General features: G+C 45.4%; 1 protein-coding gene across 8 annotated transcripts in view; it reads right to left on the bottom strand.

Moving 5' to 3' along the window:
• The window catches only part of LOC311009536 (solute carrier family 24 member 2), a 35,105-nt gene extending 17,702 nt beyond the window's left edge, over positions 1-17,403 (bottom strand). For 2 of the 8 annotated variants that reach the window (XM_084003784.1, XM_084003785.1), the window contains exons 1-4: positions 17,252-17,400; positions 15,195-16,281; positions 2,864-2,912; positions 1,931-2,039 (exon numbers count right to left, since the gene is read on the bottom strand). In XM_084003784.1, the coding sequence (XP_083859910.1) occupies positions 1,931-2,039; positions 2,864-2,912; positions 15,195-16,093 (1,057 nt within the window). In that variant the 5' untranslated portion in view covers positions 16,094-16,281; positions 17,252-17,400. Of the gene's footprint in view, positions 1-1,930; positions 2,040-2,863; positions 2,913-15,193; positions 16,282-17,251 lie in introns of all 8 variants that reach the window. The other 6 variants (XM_084003783.1, XM_084003786.1, XM_084003781.1 and 3 more) reach the window with 5 other exon arrangements.
• Between the last annotated feature and the right edge of the window lie 3,248 nt (positions 17,404-20,651).

Below are 20,651 nucleotides of genomic sequence, written 5' to 3'. Positions count from 1 at the left end.
TCTGGCTTCATGTTTAATTCAGATGTGAGAGAAATGTCCATTTATTTACATGCATGCCCACAAACACTATATGCATTAACCGGAATCTGGCCGTGTTCACAGAAATGAAACCTTCTTAAATGTGTCAACAGCAATGTGATTTGATGAAAAGACAACACACACACTCACACACACACACACACACACTCACCCCTAACTACCCCCCACTTTAAGAGCCTTACAAGTAAAAACATAACCAGTTCCCGGCACTAGCAAAACAACCCTCAGACTTTGCTTCGCCTTCGGAAGCGCAGAGGACTTTATTTTGAGAACCGTCTATAAAAAATGGATGGATGGAGTCGTGGCGGCTCCCCTCAGCCCCGCTGAGCTACACTTAAAGCCTTAAGAGCAGGCAAGGACAAGCAGCCCGGCCTCCATCTTTGATGGATGCACCTGCTGGCCTGCCTCACCAACAACGCTCCTTTGCATTAATGATGTCAGTAAATGGGCACAGGACAGGGGCCCGGCCTTTATCGGGCCCTTACGGTAACGGATCGATGGAGTCATTGGACGCACTAAACGAAAGGAGCCATATGATGAGTGCACTACGATGTACTCCAGACCGATATGGTGTTAATATATTCGCTGGACGCGTGAAAGCTTTGAACACATGGAAATTTCAGAAATAATAAGCACAAAGTGTTGCTTTTGTTCTCTCTCTCTGGTTGAATAATTCAACCGTGGCGTCCCGGACACGCTGTAGCTGTAGCTGTTGCTTCGGTGCAGTCGTTCCCATGCGGTAATTTGCCAAAAGACTGGATGAACATCGTCAGAGTCTACTATGAAGAAACACATCCATTAAGCTAATCTTGACGTTACTTTTTAGATGCTTTTAGATGCATAACCCAAACAAAAAATCCATCCATCAGCCACCGGTGTATAGATTCATCTTAAAATGACAAAAGGCTCTACAAGGAGTGGCAAGGTGGAGTAACTCTTATATCCGACGATGCAGACTCCCTTTGCAGGCTATGATTTACATTTTAATCACCGAGATGGACAGACGGATACACTCAGAAAAAGGGTTACGGCTTGGAATTCAGCGTCCAACGACGAACGTTGATGCATGTTAATGGCCACTTTGAGGCCGACGGCTTTATTAATCTCCCCCTGCGTCGACTCATCCTACATTCGGCTTTCAAGGAATGCAAAGTCATTTTCGGAGAAAGCTGAAACGGAGCAGACATCTGCTAATGCGATCGCATCCAATCCGGAGGGGGAAATGTTTAGTCTGATGGTTGTTTAATGCTAACAAATGGCCTTGTCCTGTGTGGTATTTGTCCTCTAGTAATACTGACAATTTACACTGTAAATACAAGGGGAAGCAACACAGCAGTTGGCATCAAACCATCACATTATTAGATACTCCTTCCAATTCAAAGATCTGTCATGAAAAAACCTCATCAAACCCTCATAAATGTGTATTTTTTCTCGCCCGTCATCTTTCCGTCACGAGTCAGGAATGAGATGACACCGCTCCTCCCCCGGTGCATCAACATATTCATCCCCCGCGTCGAGCACTGACGCTGCAGTTTTACATTTTTCCTTCAGCTAAGCTAATGGGCCTTGATCTTGGATTAAAAGGGAAATGATCTTCCACTTCAGCTGTGCTCTGACAGAGAACCTCGCATTGTCTCGTAAAGGACTAAAAAAAAGGATCAATTCAGTCTGAGCATTTAGAGGCTGGAAGTACAATCTAAAAGTTTATGATAGAGAATATGGATATGAATATAGAAAGCTCTGCCAGTTGGTTTCTGATTCACCTGAAAACAAGATTCATTTTAAAGAGAAAACGACAACAATGATGACAAGTTCAGGGTCGCTCACACGTGTGAGATTCATTCTTGAAGAGTCGGTGTTTTCTATGTGCAGTTTGCCCGAGGGGACCTACCTTCACTTAAAGGGTCCAACGTGTGAATCATCAGCTGGAAAATGCTGTTCCTCATCAAGCTGTTGTGCAGGGAGGCGGAGCTCCCCCCCCTCTGAAGCCGAGGCCTGGCCTGTGGGAGGAGAGACAAGGCGTCAACCAAACATCCTCTGATTGGGATGGGATTTTTAAACCTACTAGTGGAGAATATATATCTAATTGGTCCAAACTACTAGTCTTTACTTCTGTCACGAAAGCACATATGCTGATATTATCACCAGTCTATCAATTGTGAGCACTTCACTTGAGCCATTCCTAATCCAAGCTGTTTGGAATATTATCCCCTAATCCTCTTTTGCATAAAACCCCTCGGTGGAAAACCTGCAACCTAGTAAAACTATCATGAAGTGCCTCGGCTTCTGGAAAAAAAAACGATAAGCTCTGGTTGAGACGGGGGGGCATTCAGGGTTTAAGTGGCATATGAGTTCTTTCTCCCAAAACCCCGCCTCCATCCCTCTCGCCAAGGTCGCTCCAGCAGTGGGAGCTGAACTTGAGAACTGTGGGGGAAACTGGTGCACAGGTGACGCGTGGGCGCAGGAGGTGTCAGGTGGTAATATGCGGGGCCCATATGGGTGCGAGCGGGAGGCAAAGGAGACATGCGTAGACCGGATGATGTGGGCATCCGGCGTGACTCCTGCTTCCTTTGCAATGATGAAAACACTTCTCGGGAGCACAAAAGCATTAAAACTTAAGTTTTCTACACATGCACCTTCCTCAGGTTGCCTTGCATGCTGCGTGCAAAATGTTACTGTTGGGGGAAAAAAGGCTTTAGGAAAGAGAAGGAGCTACTCTCTGAACATACGTCACAGTATGGTGGGAGCTAATTCATCTACACAGAAACGGGGACAAACACAGATACAGACGGGGGGGAAAGAGTGTCAATCAGACAGGACCTACCGACAACTTGCCGTCATCCTCGGGAGTCACGGGAATTGTCTTCTCATCCAACACAGAGAGAAGAAGAAGTAGAAGGGGGGAGGGGTGGGGGGAGAGAGAGAGAAAGAGAAAACAGGACACAGATGTGAAGCACGACCACGCAGACGAGACAAAGAGACGATAGCCAGAGAAGACAGTTACAGCACAGTAATAGTGACGGTGACGACTGACTGTGATGCAAGTGGACAAGACTTGAGGGACAGATTCCTCCCCCACCGGTACCGTCCGTCTCAATCTCCTTCAAACGCATTAAAAAACATGACTACCATGAGAAGTCTTCTGGTGCATCTAGAGGCTAATTAAAGAAACTTATTTCCATTAGAAGAACTTCTGATCCCTCTATGATGTCTATGGAGCATCAGCCAGGAGCTGGTTAGCTTAGCTTAGCACAAAGTCTGGAAACGAGGGGAAACAGCTCGCCTGGTTCTGCTCAAAAAGGCCCGACTTCTTCCTCTGATTGGTCTAAAAAACTCTAAAACTTTGTCCTTGTTTGAATGCCAGATCGTACCAAGTCTTTTTTCACAATCACTCAAGCCTCTGCCATCATTCTCAGCGGGTTGCGTTTGGCGTCCGCGGCGTACTGTAACATCTATTTTTGAAACAAAAGCCTTTCACCAACTGCCTGACTTGAGTTGCGCTCGCTTAATCTCCCCAAAAAAAATGTGCGTGTGAAATCACGGTCGCTTAAGGCCTCTGTTCCGAGGAACAAACACAAAGCTTTTTTTTTTGTTTTTTTGTTCAGATCTTCGCGTATCGGGGCTTTGTTTCACAGCCTACGCGGCTTTCAGACAAAAATGTAGAAATGAAACGCGGAGGCACTCCGTATGTGTGTTGATGAAGGGCACAATGCCAAAAAATATGATCCAGTTTGATCTTAAGTGTTTAAAAAATTCAGGGCAAAAGTCCCCTTAAGTTGAGACAACTTTTAATGGCTGCTGGTTTCATTTTGAGGGAACCATACATTATTTCCCCCTGTATAGATACAGAATAATTACAGAAATGAGGCAGAAATTAAAGATGAAAGCCGAAGCTGAGCTAATCCTGAGATTTTCCACAGAGCTATACAACTGTAACCCCCCCTCTCCTCCCGTTCCATATCTTCAGGGTAATTCCCTACACACTCGAGGTATAATTATTCTATTTAACTCCCTATCACCCTCCTGAAAGGCAAAGTCAGGAGGGTTAGGAGGGAACAGGTGAATGTGCCAGATAAAGATTACGCCGTGGGTCGCTCATTAAGCCACGTTAAATATTATGACTAATAATCACATAGGGAGATTAGTGTGTTCTCTGGAGTTCGTGCGTCCTCTAATGCCGGCGGGGCTCGGCCTTCCAGCTCTTACGTAACGTCACATCGGGATCATTCTTGGAAGCGGATCAGCCGAGGGAGATAAATGTCCCTCTGCCCGCCCGCATGCATGTAACGCCGTGTTGCGGAGATTTATCGATGGGCAGTGTGACATCATGCAAAAGTACTTCCGATTTTTTTTTAACCGCTCAAATTGCCCACAGCTTAGAGGCGGGGACTTTCGGAGGAATCCGAGCACATTGGCGGAACGCTGAAAGCGGGAACTGGAAGTCCTGACTTTCGAAACATCAGGATTATAGGGTCTTCTCATGTGCGATCCGAGTGCACGAAAAGGGGGCTCTATTTCTGGATGGATTTGCATTTCCTTTGTGCTTCGACATCCGAGATCCAAATTACACCAGGATAATAATAGCCTTTTTTCCAACCGCCGCACTTCCTACTTTGCAAATGTTGGAGTTTGATTAAATCTATCACGCGGCTGTGCTTGATCCTTCAAATCCTTAATATACTCCTTAATACACCCTGGATGTACAATGAAATGTGATAGCGGCAATCAGCACTACATGTTATAAATCTCATTAGTCACTTTCCATATCACTTCTTTCCACTTCATTTCCTTTTTTAGCACGGCTTGGATTTCCGACAAAAAATTAAAAAAAAAAAACGAAAAAAAGGTGGATTATATGAAAGCAGGGATTCTGCTTCATTACAATTACAAATAATCTGCTAAATATAGTTGGGAAAGTTGGACAAGGACATTTCCTATGATGTAGAAACCATGATAGCATCATTAGTCAATACAATGCAGCTTCCGAAATCAATAGAAACCTTAGATGAAATGAATGCGTCGACGTTTGAAATAGAAAATGTGCTTATTCGCCGTTTAGTTGAGAGTCTGTGCGCTAAATATTACCCTTCATCAACTATTAATGTGCATAAACTAGCGAGGACGCCAAACATCACAGTAGATCTGACGTTTCTTATCCGTATTGAGGCAGTATGAAGTGGTTATGCTACACATAAAGCCTCTGTGACAGCCGGACTGCTTTGCTTGTTAAGGCAAACTTGCAAAGTGAGATCTTGCAGAGCTCCGGGGCGTTTGCCTGCACGTGCTTACAGTAGGCAGGCTGTCTGTCAGAGCATGACAGAACACCCTCCGAGATTTCGTTGGACTTAAACTGTTGAGCTGTGCATCTCTCTCCCTGCCTGGAGACGATAATGATACTCTTCGAGGAAAGGAGGGGAAAAGATGCACAACAAGTCAAGAAGCCATCCACTTGCTAATTAGCAAACCCCTCCATTTTTCCCTAACAAGCAGAACTAATTACAGGAGAAGCCACGACGCTGATTTCCCACAAAGCAACGCTCACCAGGACTAAAGCTAAAATTGCTTCCTCTTACACCCCCTCCTCCTCCTCCTCCCTGCATGAACCAATCAGACTCAGGCTTTTGGGGAGTAGACAAAAAAAAAAAACTGCAGTGTCATTTTTGCAAGTGAATGTAATCATCCAAGTACGTGCAGTGCATCGTTAAGTCAGGTGCTGTATCTTAATATTGTCTCATAAGTCATCTATTTCCCATCAGATCAGACTCGATCTGCAAAGCAGTAAAACAATAAAAAAGCCTCTCTTTTTTTTTAGATGTAACATACAATGAACTGAAGTTTCTTCCAGGAGTCTGCATTTATATTCCGCAGCGTGTCCTCCTCGCTCCTGCTGCAGCTCCCGTCTGCCCCAGATTCAGCTGGCCTCTCCCCGTTTCCCTTCGTGACCCCAGAGTGTTTGATGAAGTTATTTCTTTTGTTCCGTTCCAGCTCCATCCGTGCCGGTCCTGCTGTCCCGTCAGCTTACCGTCTCTACAGCGAGTATGGCTTCCCAGTATTTGTAATAAAATAATGTAGCTACATGGCAGAACAAAACCACCACCACCAGACGACAATAGGTAGATGCATCTACCTTCACAATGTAAACTGAAACCAAGAGACAGTGCTGTGTTGTATTGAGTTCAGCAGGATGTTGTGGATGTTATTAGTGAACAGGAAGTCACCTGTAACATGATAAGGAGCTCAAGGTAATGGCTGAGTAAACACGCGTGCTCTGCATCCTGCAGATTAGACACTTTCCAAACCCAATATGCAATAAACTACTTCATCTACAGTCATGTTCGTTATTGTTTTATAATTATCGGTTTTGATTTGGTCTCATGTTAACGGGTGAGGCTGGTCAACAAGTCCCACTAGAAGAACACAACCAACAGTGAGTCTGTCACTCAATACTTTCCAATTTCAACAGCCAGCCAGCGGCCTCGAGTCCATTTAAAAAAAAAAAATAAAAAAAAAGGCTGAGTCATTATCTAAACCAGCTGGGCACTGTAGTGTTTTAGCAAACAATGCTCAAACAAGAGGAAGCATGGTCGGGGACTACTTTCAGCTGCGGATTAACGTGCATTTGAGTATTCTGAGAGCAGGACGGTGTATGTGGGAGTCAAAATATACTACAGCGAAGGAACATTTTGTGTGTTTTAATTGTTTTAAACAGCAACGGAGCGATTTATAGAGATTTATTCTTCTTCTATTCTGCGTCCCATCGAGGCTGCGACTATTACTTTATGGCACCTCGTCCACATAATCCTAACCAACGGACCGGCTTTGTTGTTTAGTTGCATTGTCAGCAGATGAGCAGAAAGTCACCTCCCACCTAAAGCAAAGTGCACACACACACACACACACACACACACACACAGAAGACCCGCATGGAGGCGGCGGCGGCGAGAGAATGCAGAGGAAGCTTCCTGCTCGCCAGTCAGCTCAGCCAGTCACATTTACAGATGGGCTAATATGCTGACGGCGGCCTTTCAGGTCACCTTGGCGGTGCTTGAGTGAAGGGGGGGGGGTTGGGGTTAAGGGGCATGCATGGACATAACAAGTGGTAACCCTCTGAGAACAGAGGAAGAGGACCGGAGCGTTTTCTCATTAGCTCATTAGAGACTGATTGCAATCACTTCCATTTTTTTTTTTTTTTTTTAGAGTTTACTCTCTTAAATATGGTTTCAAATTGTCGGCGGTTTTATCTGCGTGATGTCAGGTCTGCCTGCAACTGTGGAATCTATACACTGGCACTCTCCCTGGATTTCACAAATGATGGGAATTACATGAGCCAGGACTCTCAGAGCTGATGTAATGTTCAGCTGCTGCAGCTTAGCGAGGCTGATGTTGAGGGTCAAAAATCCCCCCAAGGAAGGATCTAAGTATGTAAGGCCCGCCTGTCCTCTGCCACCTCCGACCATGTGCAAGCTTTCCGTCTGTCTGGCTGGCTGGCTTGTGTGTGTGTGTGTGTGTGTGTGTGTGTGTGTGTGTGTGTGTGTGTGTGTGTGTGTGTGTGTGTGTGTGTGTGTGTGTGTGTCATTTCATACGCCAGCGAGATAGGGATCTCGCTGTCCTTCACATGATGCTTTTACAGTGCTGTTACATTAGCTAATTCGACCCCGCTTTCAAAAATAGCCCTTGATCGATAAGGCTTTCAGTTTCTTGCAAGCCTCAGTGTTTCACCTTCAGGCTCTCTCTGGGGGGAAAAAAACCCAGGAGTTTCTTTGTATCAGGGGCCAACATTACTAAATCTACAACTGCATGACTTTGGGTCATATTTGTGTGAAAATAATCACATTTATTCCAAATATTTCAGTAAAAACACATATATATAAGCGTAGGGCGCGCTAGTCTCAGCAGCTACATTTCCCTACTGTCCAAACGATGGACGACTCCAATAGAAACGATCCAATGAAGACAGCCGTTAAAGGAGCCAGAGTTATTCAGACCGTCTAGGTCACATCAAAATACACTCTCATTAAGCATTAAAGACTAACGATCTGGGCCTAATGAGATCCAACCCTCTGCGCGGGTCGTAAAACGTCGTGGCTTTGAGCGATCCGGCGAGTTCGTGGCGGTTTCCGATGCGTGACATTAAAGTAGCCTCTTTGAGCCGCCGTCTGACAAACTCGCTTCGTCCCTTTGACCCTTGCCCTCGGTTGTGTAATGGCGTGACTCATACGTGTCACCAAGACGCAAATGAAGACTGGCAACACGGGTGTGATACGGTCAGCTTTTTTACAGCAGATCCCATTCAGCTTCCTGCTGCAGCGCTGACTCATTTTCCTGAGCTGGTTAGTCAGTTAGAGAAGTTATTGTGGGATAGTCAAGAGAAACTATCAGAAGGGGAAGGTTTGAAAAGAAAGAAATGGAAAACGGCATCCAGCCACTAATATTTAAAGTGCTGAAAACCGGTGAGGCAGAAACGGCGCTGTCCGTGGTGCTGAAAACAAACATGGAGTCTGGGACGAGGGGTTAAAAACTGGATGTTTTCAAACCGGGGATCTACGACAGCCGTGAGGGATAAAGCCGTCAAATGAAACCAACCAATTAATGTCAGCGTCAAGTGATGATTTACAGACTTCACAACAGTGAAGCCATAATTATAAATCGGAGCACTTTTGTGACTTTGACGGTGACTCATTTATCAAAATGATCGACTTATTGCTTCAGCTGTAGTATTAGCATCTCCGCATCGACAATACACGCCAACCAGTGTAGCATGGAGATATGAAAAAAAGCAGTTTGATTCTCATTAAGTGCGTTGAGTGAGAATTGATGTGTGTGTTACGTCAAAAAACGATAAAATGAAGGCCTTTTGCACATGAACTTGGAAGCCATTGGCATCAGGGGGGGCAAGTACACGTTTCTCTCTGAGCTCTGGCTCTACTTTGTGTGCATAATGATCTTTTCAAGGCCAAAATTTAATAAGCTTCCTTGTTTTGTTTTTACAAGAGCGGACCGCATTGTGCTTTTGACACGAACGCAGACGGCGTGATAAGTGACGGGGTGACATTCTGACCATGAGGAGGCGGTGAAGAGCCACCAAATAGTACAATATCTCATTGAGGGCGACATAAAAAAGCAGCACCTGCGATGCAAATGAGAACTTTGCTCGCACGATTATTACCATTGAATGCAATTAAATTGAATTCGGACAAAAGCCGGGCCGCCGGCGAGGGACGGCGACGTGGCCAAGAGAGCTCGCAGAATAATTGGAACCAACAGACGAGAGACGGGGAAAGAAGAAACTCTGGCTCACTAGTCCCTAGTTTCCTAAAAACCTGTGTGTGTGTTTTCTTTTGATGAGCCTATTTATCTCCATGACTTCACCAACAATACGGTAAAACCACCAAAACAGGAAAAAAAAACGAATTACTGGCTCTACAGTAGCCTCTGTAGACAAAGAGCCAACAGCGGGAATGGATGATAAAACTCCTCATCACTGCTTTTCTCCCTGCGAGTGCGTTTATATGTGCTTGAAGACCGATGTGCACATTCAACCCTTAAAACTACACCAATAACCACATAAACAAATCGACAACAAGCTGAGTTTCTTTACAGTTACATTTGAAACCACCGATGAAACTGTTTTCCCTCTACTTTCGGTCGTTTCTGGAGAGTGCTTCTAGTTTTATTTCATGCAGGCTCACTAACCTTGGGCCTGCATGAAACGTACAAAAGCATTGCAGACATATTTCTCCCATTCACTTTTAAAACCAAGGCCACTTCTACAACTTTCCCTTTACAAACATGAATACTCATGTAAAATACGGTTCAAATCGAGGATATACCAAACAAACGAGAAATTCCTTCCATCTGTACTAATAAAAGTTTCTGATATTATACCATATTTTTCTCCATATTCCCATTCGAGGCTCAAAGAGGCAATCTGAAACGGATGCAGTATGGAATTTGGAGTTCAAAAGTGCACGTCTGGATTTGGCTGAATATTAGGTAGACAGCCTTCGTAATGGGAGATAATCCCGCTGGCACGTCACACACCGCTAAAATAAACAGCTAGTGACGGAGTTTGTTCAGTGCTACTCTGCATTATACGAGGCGGGAGTTCACTCTCGGTTCTCAGCGGATAACATTTTCTCTCTTTTTTTTTAACAGCACATCTGTGAATATGCAGGAGGTGGACGGCGTCTGCCGCCGAATGTCTAAATTCACAGGGAGGAAACACAAACAGTCGGCTCCCCTGCAGAGAACGTGCTTCGGAAGTGATCTTTGAAGCCAATTCTGATGGAAGATCTCGCCTCTGCGACGCTATTTATAGCTTGGTAATACAGCAGAGGTCGCACCTTCCATCTCGCCGGAGCCAACATCTGCCTCGATACACGTTGACGTAGCAGACGGCTAATATTGTGGTTGGCTGTGGAAACCACTCCACTTTTACAGCTCTATTCATTGAGACTTGATTTGCTTCATCATCATTGTTGTGACATCACACGTAATGTATGTACTAGTTTCATCAAATTTAGCTCAATTAAACATACGATTTGCTGCCGCGCTGACGTGACATCACTAAAACTCTTTTTCACAGCGATAGTAACGAGAAGAAAGCGGCTCGTCACTCCTCCGTCTTTTATAAAAAAACCATAGTGCACAAAGTGCTGGCTAATCTGATCTGCCGGAGCCAGTATGTTCAAAAAGCAGCCAGTCAGTCCATCAGGCCAACAATGAGAGAGGCCACAAGATAACAAGATAAGGCCGGTCTGGTGAGGTGGTCCTGAGGAGGAGGAGGGGGGGATGATGGGCGTCTGATGAAAGATCTTCGTAATGTTGTGTACAGTCAGAGCAAGCCTCCACTGCCACTTCTAATAAATCTGACTTTACGTCACCTCGGGGTCGAAACTCGGCTCTTTTAAAAAACAGAAAAAAAAAGTGAGGTGAATCCATTACGGTGGCTATAAAAAGAAAAAGTGTTACGGATTGAAATGGGCTTCTTTTCCTTTACTCGCTGTAGTTAAGATGCCAGCATTGATTGGCTTAATGGGCTGTTTTGTTTTGTTTGGTTTATTGCACACAGACAAAAAAAAACAAAAAGACAAATAATTGCTTCACACACACACTCATGATCTTCCGAGCTAGCAGGAGCCTCCAGCTGTATCGTGACCTTGATCTGAGCCTCTGCAGCCTGTGTCGCAATGATTCACCGAGTGCGTGGTTTTGCGAGGCGTCGTGCGTCGTGACCTCTGCACGCATACGACGGGGGTCAGCAGTCACGCATTTGTGAGCGCTCCCAAGTCGACGACGTCCCCGCTAAGTCACCGACAACATCGCTAACCCGCGCTAAGAAGCTTAACTGTAAGAGAACATGCAACAATTTAGAGCAGCGATACAGTAGAATGATGCCACGTTTGACCCGACAACCCTCGTCGCTCGTAGGGGCCAAGATGTGTGACACTGTAGTCGGCCTTTGGCACGACTGCAGAGGAGGACATGTCAGAATGTACAGTACTCTGCAGTTAAATACAACAAAAAACAAACTGGAGCCTCAGGAATTCTCATCAAAACGGAATACTTTCAGCTTCACGAAGGCAGTGTTTGTTACAGCATTATCGTCGCTCTATCCACATTTTTAAATAACAATTCCTCTCAACTAGTACATGTTCTCTCTGGCTTCAAAGTGGATTACAACGAATGAAGAGACTCGTCATGTGTCAATCACCATGGACACAGAGGAGGGAAAACGCAGGCCCGGCCTCATAGGAAGTAGAGTGGCAGAGGTGGCGACCTCACTTGCAGAGCGGCCTTTTTGTGAGATTATCCAGCGGCTTAGCACTCATTAGGTAAACAAAAGGTATTAGGCAGCAATCGGGCCAAAACTAATAGGTAACTACATCCTCCCCACATCTGTTTGGGTCAAATAAAGCCTCTGGAGCAGCACTACGTGAGGTTATTCAAATTAGTTAGCTTAGTTCTGCTATTATTAATACACACACATATATATATGTTTGTGAAAGGGATTGTTTGTAGTGATGAATCACCTTGAATGTTCCCCTGACTGTGTTTTAGCGTCTTTCAGCCTATTGTTTTGGTTTTATGGACTACCGCCGAGTTCACTCGCTGCTTTTTTATAGCACCATCTCCAGCCGGTCTTTTGTGGAGAGGAGCATTAAGCAGTCAGATATTTCTCCCAGGAGTACGCGGAGAGCAGAGCGGAGCGAAGAGAAAAAGCATATTGGACGTCCATTCATTAGCCGGGCAGAATCACGACGTCAAATAAAAGGCTCATGTTGATTTGTGTCGGCTAATGATGGAAATAAGCGACTGTTTGCGAACATTTTATGCTAATTCCAGGTTTATATTTGTATTTTAGCTTTCTACTAGAAGATGTTTACATTATTTCATGTTGAACACATTATTTTCCTCCATTTTCGTCTGAATATGAACCTATTGTCTGTAATGCTCCATTTTATGCTCCGTTTAATGGTGTTTTTTCTGCGTGGATTGAGCGTTTTGATACTTTTACAGTATAAAAATCGCACACGGACAAGGACGTGACAATCTCACTTTCCACAACATGGGACCTTTAAAATCAGCCTGGTATGGTGGCCTTTAAGTTCATTTTCCAGTGGTTACAGTATTAATTGATTTCAGAATTTACAGAAAGCGTGTGAAAGTCACTCAAAACGCCTTTGCCACCCATTTGCTTGAATTCCAAGTCAGTCTAAACGGCATTATGGAGCGTTCACGGTTGCTAGATTGAGAGATTATAACATGTGATTAAGGCTGACCTGCTGTAAAACAATGGCTTTTAAACAGACCGAGCGTCCCGGTGAGATGTGACAGCTCCGTTTGTGTCGTATTGATAACGTTGCATCTCTGGGCTTCGAAAAAAAAAGAATGACAACTCTGATCTGTCCCATGATGGAAATGCAGGCCCTCTGCCTGGGAGCTAAGGCATTATCTTTGGAGAAAATGAGAGAAACAAAAGCTATTTTTATGTGACTGGGAGCAGAACAAAAAAAGAAACTTTTCATGTCAAAAAGAAATGTAGTACAAGCAGCGAGATGAAAGGCAGCGGTCGCAGACGGTGCAAAATTGACTGATGAGAGCTAAATGCAGAACATCACACTGCTGTCCCCTAATTGAATTTTACGTGGTATTTATAGCATTATAGATGGCCGACTGCCAATGACCAACCGAGGGTGACACCACGACGGCCTGCGTTCCTGTTCCTGTTCCTGTGGCGCAAACGCGACGAGATGGCGACGCGTGAAATAATCTGGGGGGAAGCTCGTTTTAATCAAGTGTTCAGTCCAAGGGCGTGGCGTTCGAATAACTTCCCCCTCTTAGTGCAATACTTTACACCTGAACGGTGCTGTGGGGGATTAAAGGAGACCTTGGAGCTCAGTCATGACGGGGGAAGTGATTTATTTTGAAAAGGAATAATAATCTGCTCTCAGTTCAGAACGGTGAATGTCACTTAAAAATAGAAAAGAAAGTACAAAATAAGACCCTCCATCATATTTTGCAGGACACTTGTCCTTGCTCTCCTGTTTTACTCTCCATTATGAATTTATACACCACACACACACACACACACACACAGGTTGCTAAATTGCCAATTAAATCTGAAAATAACACGTGTCTTAAAATACACACGTCCCCGGTGTCAAAGCTTGATTAAAAAAGTGTTTAGATGATTATATTCTAATAATATTTGTGCCTTTTCACGTTCTATTAACCCCGTAGACCCAGACGGGCAAACCTTTAGTAGTCAAAATACATTTTGGACATTTTATTCTTTTATGTATTCTGTGTTTTGTGTGCAGAGAGGTGCAGTCGTGAGATTGTTACCCACAATGCAACAGAGAGTAGAGAGAGGCTAAATGTTCTGGAAGCGTCGTAGGAGACGAGACATGATGGCGGGGTTTGATCGACTCATCTCGTCTCGCAGTATTTCTCCCACCCCCCCCCTCCCCCCCACCCCACCCGTCAAAAGTTGTTTTTCAATACACGCACGGTTCGGTTGGCCAAAGTACCCACAATCCATTGCAGCTCAAGGTCACCCGAGTGTTCTCTGGCACTCAGCCGTGCACCTCAGCTCTCACTCTGTTCCTGCACAGAAGCCCTCAATCAAATCAGAGCGGCAGAGTAGGAGCAAAAGGAAATAACTGTTTTTCATGCTTGCTTTATAAATGAAGAGAGGCTTTCACAAATCAAATGCCGGAGGCCCCCCATCCCATCCCCCCCATTCAACCTGCCGTTTAAATATCCTTTATGTACTTAGACTAAATCCAGATTTAATTAAAGCTTTACGATACAACTTTCGCAAAAAAAATTTCATTTCCATCTCATGTCACAAAGAAATCTAAATCCGTCTGGATAATCTCTACACCGGTATCAAATTGCACCGCAGTGTCTTCTGCCCTCAAGTGTCATTGAGGGGACGAATGTTATGTGAACAATGATTTCTATGGTTGAGTATTTTCTCTTTGAAGGGGACAAAAAAGTTAAATATTGCAGTGTACACGGAGAGCCTCCTGAGAGCAAACGTGGCGATCCTGAAGACGTTTTACTGCGTGTGGTTCACCTCGTCACGTCGGATGTGGCTCGCACGTTTTACGCAACTATATAAATACAGTATTACTGTGGGAAATCTTTAACTGGGGAGGGGAGGAAAAAATAGCTCTTGAGATTTTCTGAGGGATTTGTGTGACAGAGCGGGACACAATTTGTGGAGCTTAACCCAGAATTACACATATGACTCTGTTTTTTTATTAATCCCACAGTTGAATACTGTATGCCAGCCCTGGGCAGCATCATTCAAACCACTCCAATGCAATAGCTGATGAAAGTATGCCGTTACTTCCCTCATTTCCCCCCAAAATACCGAGCACGCGTACCATAACTCAGCCTCGTAAAACATACGTTTGCATACGTTTGCTCACAGTAAGCCTGTTTTCATGAATTTAACAAATCGGCTGCACAACATGTGTAAAAGGATGAGTGTGTGTTCCCATGCCAGAGGAGGCACGGAAGGTCATTGCTATCAGCCGGAATGCTAAAACTCATTACTGCAACTTCCTCGTAGTCTGGAGGAGATGGTTGGTGAAGGGGAGTGCGGGAGAAAAAAGTCACACGGAGCCAGAAACCAACTCACCTTGGGCTGCACTTCCACTTCCACCACTTGGTTCTTGTTCATGCAGTTCTTGACGAAGCTCTCGACGCTGCTGTTGCACTTCATGAAGATCACGTAGCAGGCGTAGGCCGACAGCAGCACGATACTTTCCCACATGGAGATGATGTTATCCAGGAAGAAGATGATGAGCATGATCAGGTCCAGGATGTAGAAGGAGACGTCGCGGAAGAGCGGCCACCACGTCAGGTTGAGGATCTCCTTGGAGAAGATGGCGCACATCCCGATCACGAAGAGGATGTTGAAGACGGCCGAGCCCACGATGGTCCCGATGCCCACGTTGCTGTGCGAGATGAAGACGCCGATGATGGAGGTGAAGAGCTCCGGGGCCGAGCCGCCCGCCGCCATGAAGGTGGCGCCCGCCACGTCGTCCGAGATGGTCAGCTTCTCCGTGATGACGGTCAGCGCCGGCACGAAGAACTCGTCGCACACTATGGCTAAGGCGATGAACATGTAGATCATGCCGAACATGTGGAGGACCACGGCTCCTTTGCGCCTCTCCTCCAGGGTGAAGATGTCGGGCGGGTACTCCCCCTGGCTCTCGTTGTCGGCCGTCGATCTCATGGCGATCGGCATGTCGGCCGACACGTTGGGGTCCCTCTGATGCGGCGTGAAAAGTAGAGTCCTGTGGGGGGCCGATTGGTGGAGACTCTCCTGGGGGAGCACCGGCTCACTGAAACCCCTTGAGCTCAAGGTCAAGGCACTGAAGGAGAAAGCACTTAAGGCCGCCAGGCTGAGGACGAACCCCAAGATTCGCACTGGCCTCAGCTTTTTCCGCAGACACCGGTAGGCCTGCCGCTTACAGGCGGCGCCCAGCACGGGCCTCCTCTCCAGCGGATCCGTGCAGGGTTGATCCGAACCCATGTCTGTGCAGCTCACTCTCAAAAAGGCTGGGTGGGAAGAAGGGGAGAGCAGGGAGCAGGTGTGGGGTTGTTGTTTTTTTTACCGGAGACAATGCATGGTCGTCGCCTTCGGTTTTCAAATGAGTTGAAGAGATTGTCGGTGCTTTCCAGGGTCTGGTTTACCGAATGATGTCTTCATAGTAGCCTCTGCTGGACAATGTCAACAGAACGAAGAGAGTCAGTCAAATGGAAACAGCTGTTTGGACATTAAGGGTTCATTATAAAAGATTCTGCGTTGCCAGTTTGGTGTGCTGCTACAAAGTTAGGGTTAGGGTTAGGGTTAGGGTCATGATCAACATTGCAAAATGGAATAATTCATGTGTGATGCTGAATATGTACATGAATTAAAAAGAACATAATCAACCAATGAGCAGCTGTTGCTGTAGAAAAGTCAGCCCTTTCCATCACTACTCCTGACTACAACCAACAACAACAAAAGAAGCTGCTTGTAAATATTCAGGCATTAAAAATCAAGCAGGAATCCCCCAATCAATGCTATGCAGAAATGTCAAACACACAGTTTTAAAAAATCACATCCCACGGTATCCTCTCACAAACATCTCTAGAATTAACACGAATATATTATACACAACTTAATTATGATTGTGGTCATAATGTGGCCTCAGTGCACTTTCCATTAGCTTCATAATTCATCATTTCCAAACCGCATGATGCAGCAAAGATAAAGGGGTAAAACTTGAAACTGCACGTTTCTGCATGATTCTCATCTGTTTACATTTTTTTTTTTCTTTTTAAAAATTGGGACAACTTGCAATCGGGAAAATCGCAAACCTGTTGTTTTGATCTGGGTTAAAAAAATAAAAAATAATAATAAAAATATGACGAGACGTGAAGGCCGACGGGGGTTTTCACGGATAAATCACTCGGACTGCAGTCGGATAGAAAAACACGGTGGTCGCGATGACGCCGCCGCTCAGGTGAAAAAGCCCAGAAAAACACGCATCCTGTGCTGCCTGCTCACGGACGAACGGCCCCCCTTCCTGTCTGCCCTTCAATAATGCCTTCGCCCTTCCACCAAAACTGCCCAATATTACCCCCCCCTCCCCTCCTGGCGAGGCGCATGACGCGTGGAGAGGCTGCGGACGGCGGCGTGCCTTACCTTTGACAGAGGCGAGAAAACAGCCGCGCGGCACACCAGCGGGTCGGTATCAAATCCTCTCCGGTGCCCTCTTGCTCTCATTGAGCAAAAAAAAAATGTGACCGCTCTCTCCTCTCCGACGACAGAGGAGGAGCTTTCGGAGGAGAGAGGAGGAAAAAAAAAATGCTTTGCCAACTGCGCTCACCTCTCTCCCTCACAGCAGCAGCAGCAGCAGCAGCAGCAGCATCCTCCCCCTGTCTCGGATGAGAGGAGGGAAAAAAAAAAATCACCCAGTCGAAAATACCCTGCTATTGTAGCAGAACATTGTGCTGGGCTGGGCTGACCACGTGAACCGCCTGGTTTATTAATAAAGCCAGGTAAGCGGCGGCAGACACCGCGTCCTTTCCTGCTCCTGCTTCACGCGCTCGGGGCTTTGGTGATGTTGCATTTTGAGGGAGGAGTTGCCGTGGTTACACAGCAAAAAGGCAGCATTTCCACTGGTTTCTTTTCTTCCACCCCTCTCTGTATTATTATGATTACTATTCCTCGGATGACGAAACACGTGGATGTGCTTCGGATGTGTGGCTATACGCCTGAGGTCATGTCAAGGTTACATGCAGAGGGTGGATCCTTTTCTCAAAGATAACACTGTGATGTTCATACTAAGGAGCAGCATCATTGACCTACAATGTGTCAATACGAGCTTACATGCATCCTGTCTTTTCAAAATAAACTTCACAGTCTTCACCAGATGTTAAGTTTAGGCAACAAAGCCAGGTTTAAGAAAAGAGTGTGACTATAACCAGGCAACCTCCAGTTCTGAGGAGTGAAGCCAAGGCGGAAGTGCCATTAAAATTACAGTCTCTCTACTGGCCATCAGGGGGCGACTCCTCTGGTTGCAAAAAAAAGAGATGCATTCATGAAGATTTTCCCAAACTCTTTTAGTTTGAAAGACAGAAAAATCGGTGTCCTTGTATGTGGTCCCATTTTCTCCACAGACTGGGTTGAAGTTTCGTTTCAAGCCTCCGTCTGACATAACCATTATTGCCCACGGTCTCCCCTGGGTCGCCATGTTTCCCCCTCGTGACAAATAAAGCCACCCAAGCACTTGGCATTAGTCGACAGGCCGAACCCCCGTCGGATAGACGCAGACATGCAATCTCTACACAGTGTGACAAAGTATGTGTGACACTAATGGCCTGGTGCTGTATAATAAATCATGATTCACTGACCTCATTGATTGCTACCTCTTTCTCTCTCTCTCATCTCCTCCCCGCCGTGGCCGCCTCTTGTTACCTAACAGGAAACACAGCGGCCGGGAGCATCGACTTGAGTTACCTCATTATCGACAGCCATACTTTTGGGACAACTGTCCATTGGGGTTCACAACGGTCAAGAGTTTAACTCACTGGTTTACTAGGTATAAAAAAAAACACCTTTGCATGTCCTCCAACATTTAATTATACATCAAAAAGTTCCTTTATAGGAATAATCTAAAAAGAAAAACTTTGCTTGAAGCATGATTTTGTGATATCAATCAGAATTCCCTAAATGCTAAATGAAAGGACACACAAGTTGGCTACATCTGCGATCAAGGATGGTTGAGATGATGAGAAACCAACTGTGTTTTTGGAGGATTAAGGACCAATCCGCGGATTTCATGGGGAGTACTACAGATGTAGAATATCTTGTGTGTCTCCCAAAGTTAAAAGAAACACCACACCTAAATTTCGTGGGCAAGAAGAGTCTAATTAAAGGGAGGAGCTCCACCTAAATGGCATAAATTCAGGATGTGTTATCTGTATGAGCACACATCCTCATTATCACCATCAAGTGAAAACTGGCTCGTCAAGTTGGATCCGTCAATATGTTTGCCTATCAAATGAGATCCCATCCAGGCCACTTTGTCAGCTCTTTTCCCCAACAATGGCCACCAGTGGACACGCAGCGCCGTCCTCGCCACACGGGCCGCTCCTGATCGGGCTGCATTTCCAGCATAAAAGTGATGACTGGTTGCAGGTCATGTGGGTTGCAGGCGGGGAGGAAGGGTTTTTTTTTTTTTTTTTTTGCGGAGGGGGTGATGGTGGCAGTTGTTTTGATTTGTCTGAAATCTGTGCCGTGACAAAAACAACAGACATTTCCATGCTGGCCCTGCCCCCCACCCGACCCACCCTCGCTTTGGCCCGGCAGCTAAATCCGAGCCTTTGTGTCCCACATAGTTGTATGGATTTGTCAGCAATGGGGCAGGGGCAGTTGGGGGGGGTAGATAGGATGATGATAACCAAGCAAGTTTTTTTTCCGGTGAAGAGGGAAGGACAATTGACTGAAGCAAGGTATTGCATTAAACAAGTCATACCGGTATTTATTAATAACGAATGCCAAAAAAAAACGGTTTGGCGGCGTAGATGAGGAAAGCAGTGAAATTGGAAAGTACCAAGATAAGCTTTTTCTAAGAGACTTGCTCCGGATTAGATGTTGAAAGCCTCATATTAGCAACCCCTCCCACCACCACCACCACCACCACCAGCACCACCACAAGTCTGTACAAAGAGGCTTGGACAGACCACCTGCCCCTTCGGAAAATGCAGTCAGCAAAACGGAATGGGCACCAATGGGATGCTCAGATAGTGAAAAAGTGAAGCGATGAGTCTCTTAGAACAGCTGAGTGAATGTATTCTAAAACAGGAGCAGCGGTGCCTCCGAGTTCAAACACAAAAGCAAAGAGTGTTCAAAGATAAAGTGAGAGATCATTTAGAGGAGGGGGGGTGGACGGGAATAATTCATTTTAGCAGCAGAAGCTCCAAAGAGATTAATGAATCGGTAATCCACAGGCAGGTCTGATCACTAAGAGCTGAAGCTGATTAGATACGAGCCCACAGTGTGAAAGTGAGACCCTATACTTTTACTCATAGTCCATGTAAACACGAGGCCACGATTCTAGAAGCCACACCTCCAAACCCAGATCAGTTAGGTGGGGTCGGGAATACTTTTTTTTCCCATATTTAAGTCATATTTTCCTGTATTTTTGTGAATTGTTTGCATTATCGGGTCTCTCTTCCTGATGGTCTAAAAGCTGGGTTTGGTATCGCCTACGTGAAAAATACATTCTGGTGGGAATATTCTTCTATAAATCTCTGTATAACATAAACGAAGAGTTAAGCAGTTTAGCTCCCCGATACAAAATGTATATGACTTATAAATGTTGACCTGCTTGCAAGCATTTGATCCAAATAGTCACATTTAAATAACTGTTACAATCTCCAGATATAGAGCAACTTTAATCTGTCATAGAGAGATGATACATATGTGTTTTACCCATGTTTAAGTGAAGTATATGCAAGGTTTGCCAGGATGCTAAACTAGGAATTAACCTTTTGCACCGTCAGCTCCACGCCGACAATTCTACAGAATCTACATCAAC

Source organism: Eutrigla gurnardus (genome assembly GCF_963514095.1).
Source record: "Eutrigla gurnardus genome assembly, chromosome: 23".
Classification (NCBI taxonomy): domain Eukaryota; kingdom Metazoa; phylum Chordata; class Actinopteri; order Perciformes; family Triglidae; genus Eutrigla; species Eutrigla gurnardus.
This window is presented reverse-complemented; position numbering and strand designations above follow the sequence as displayed.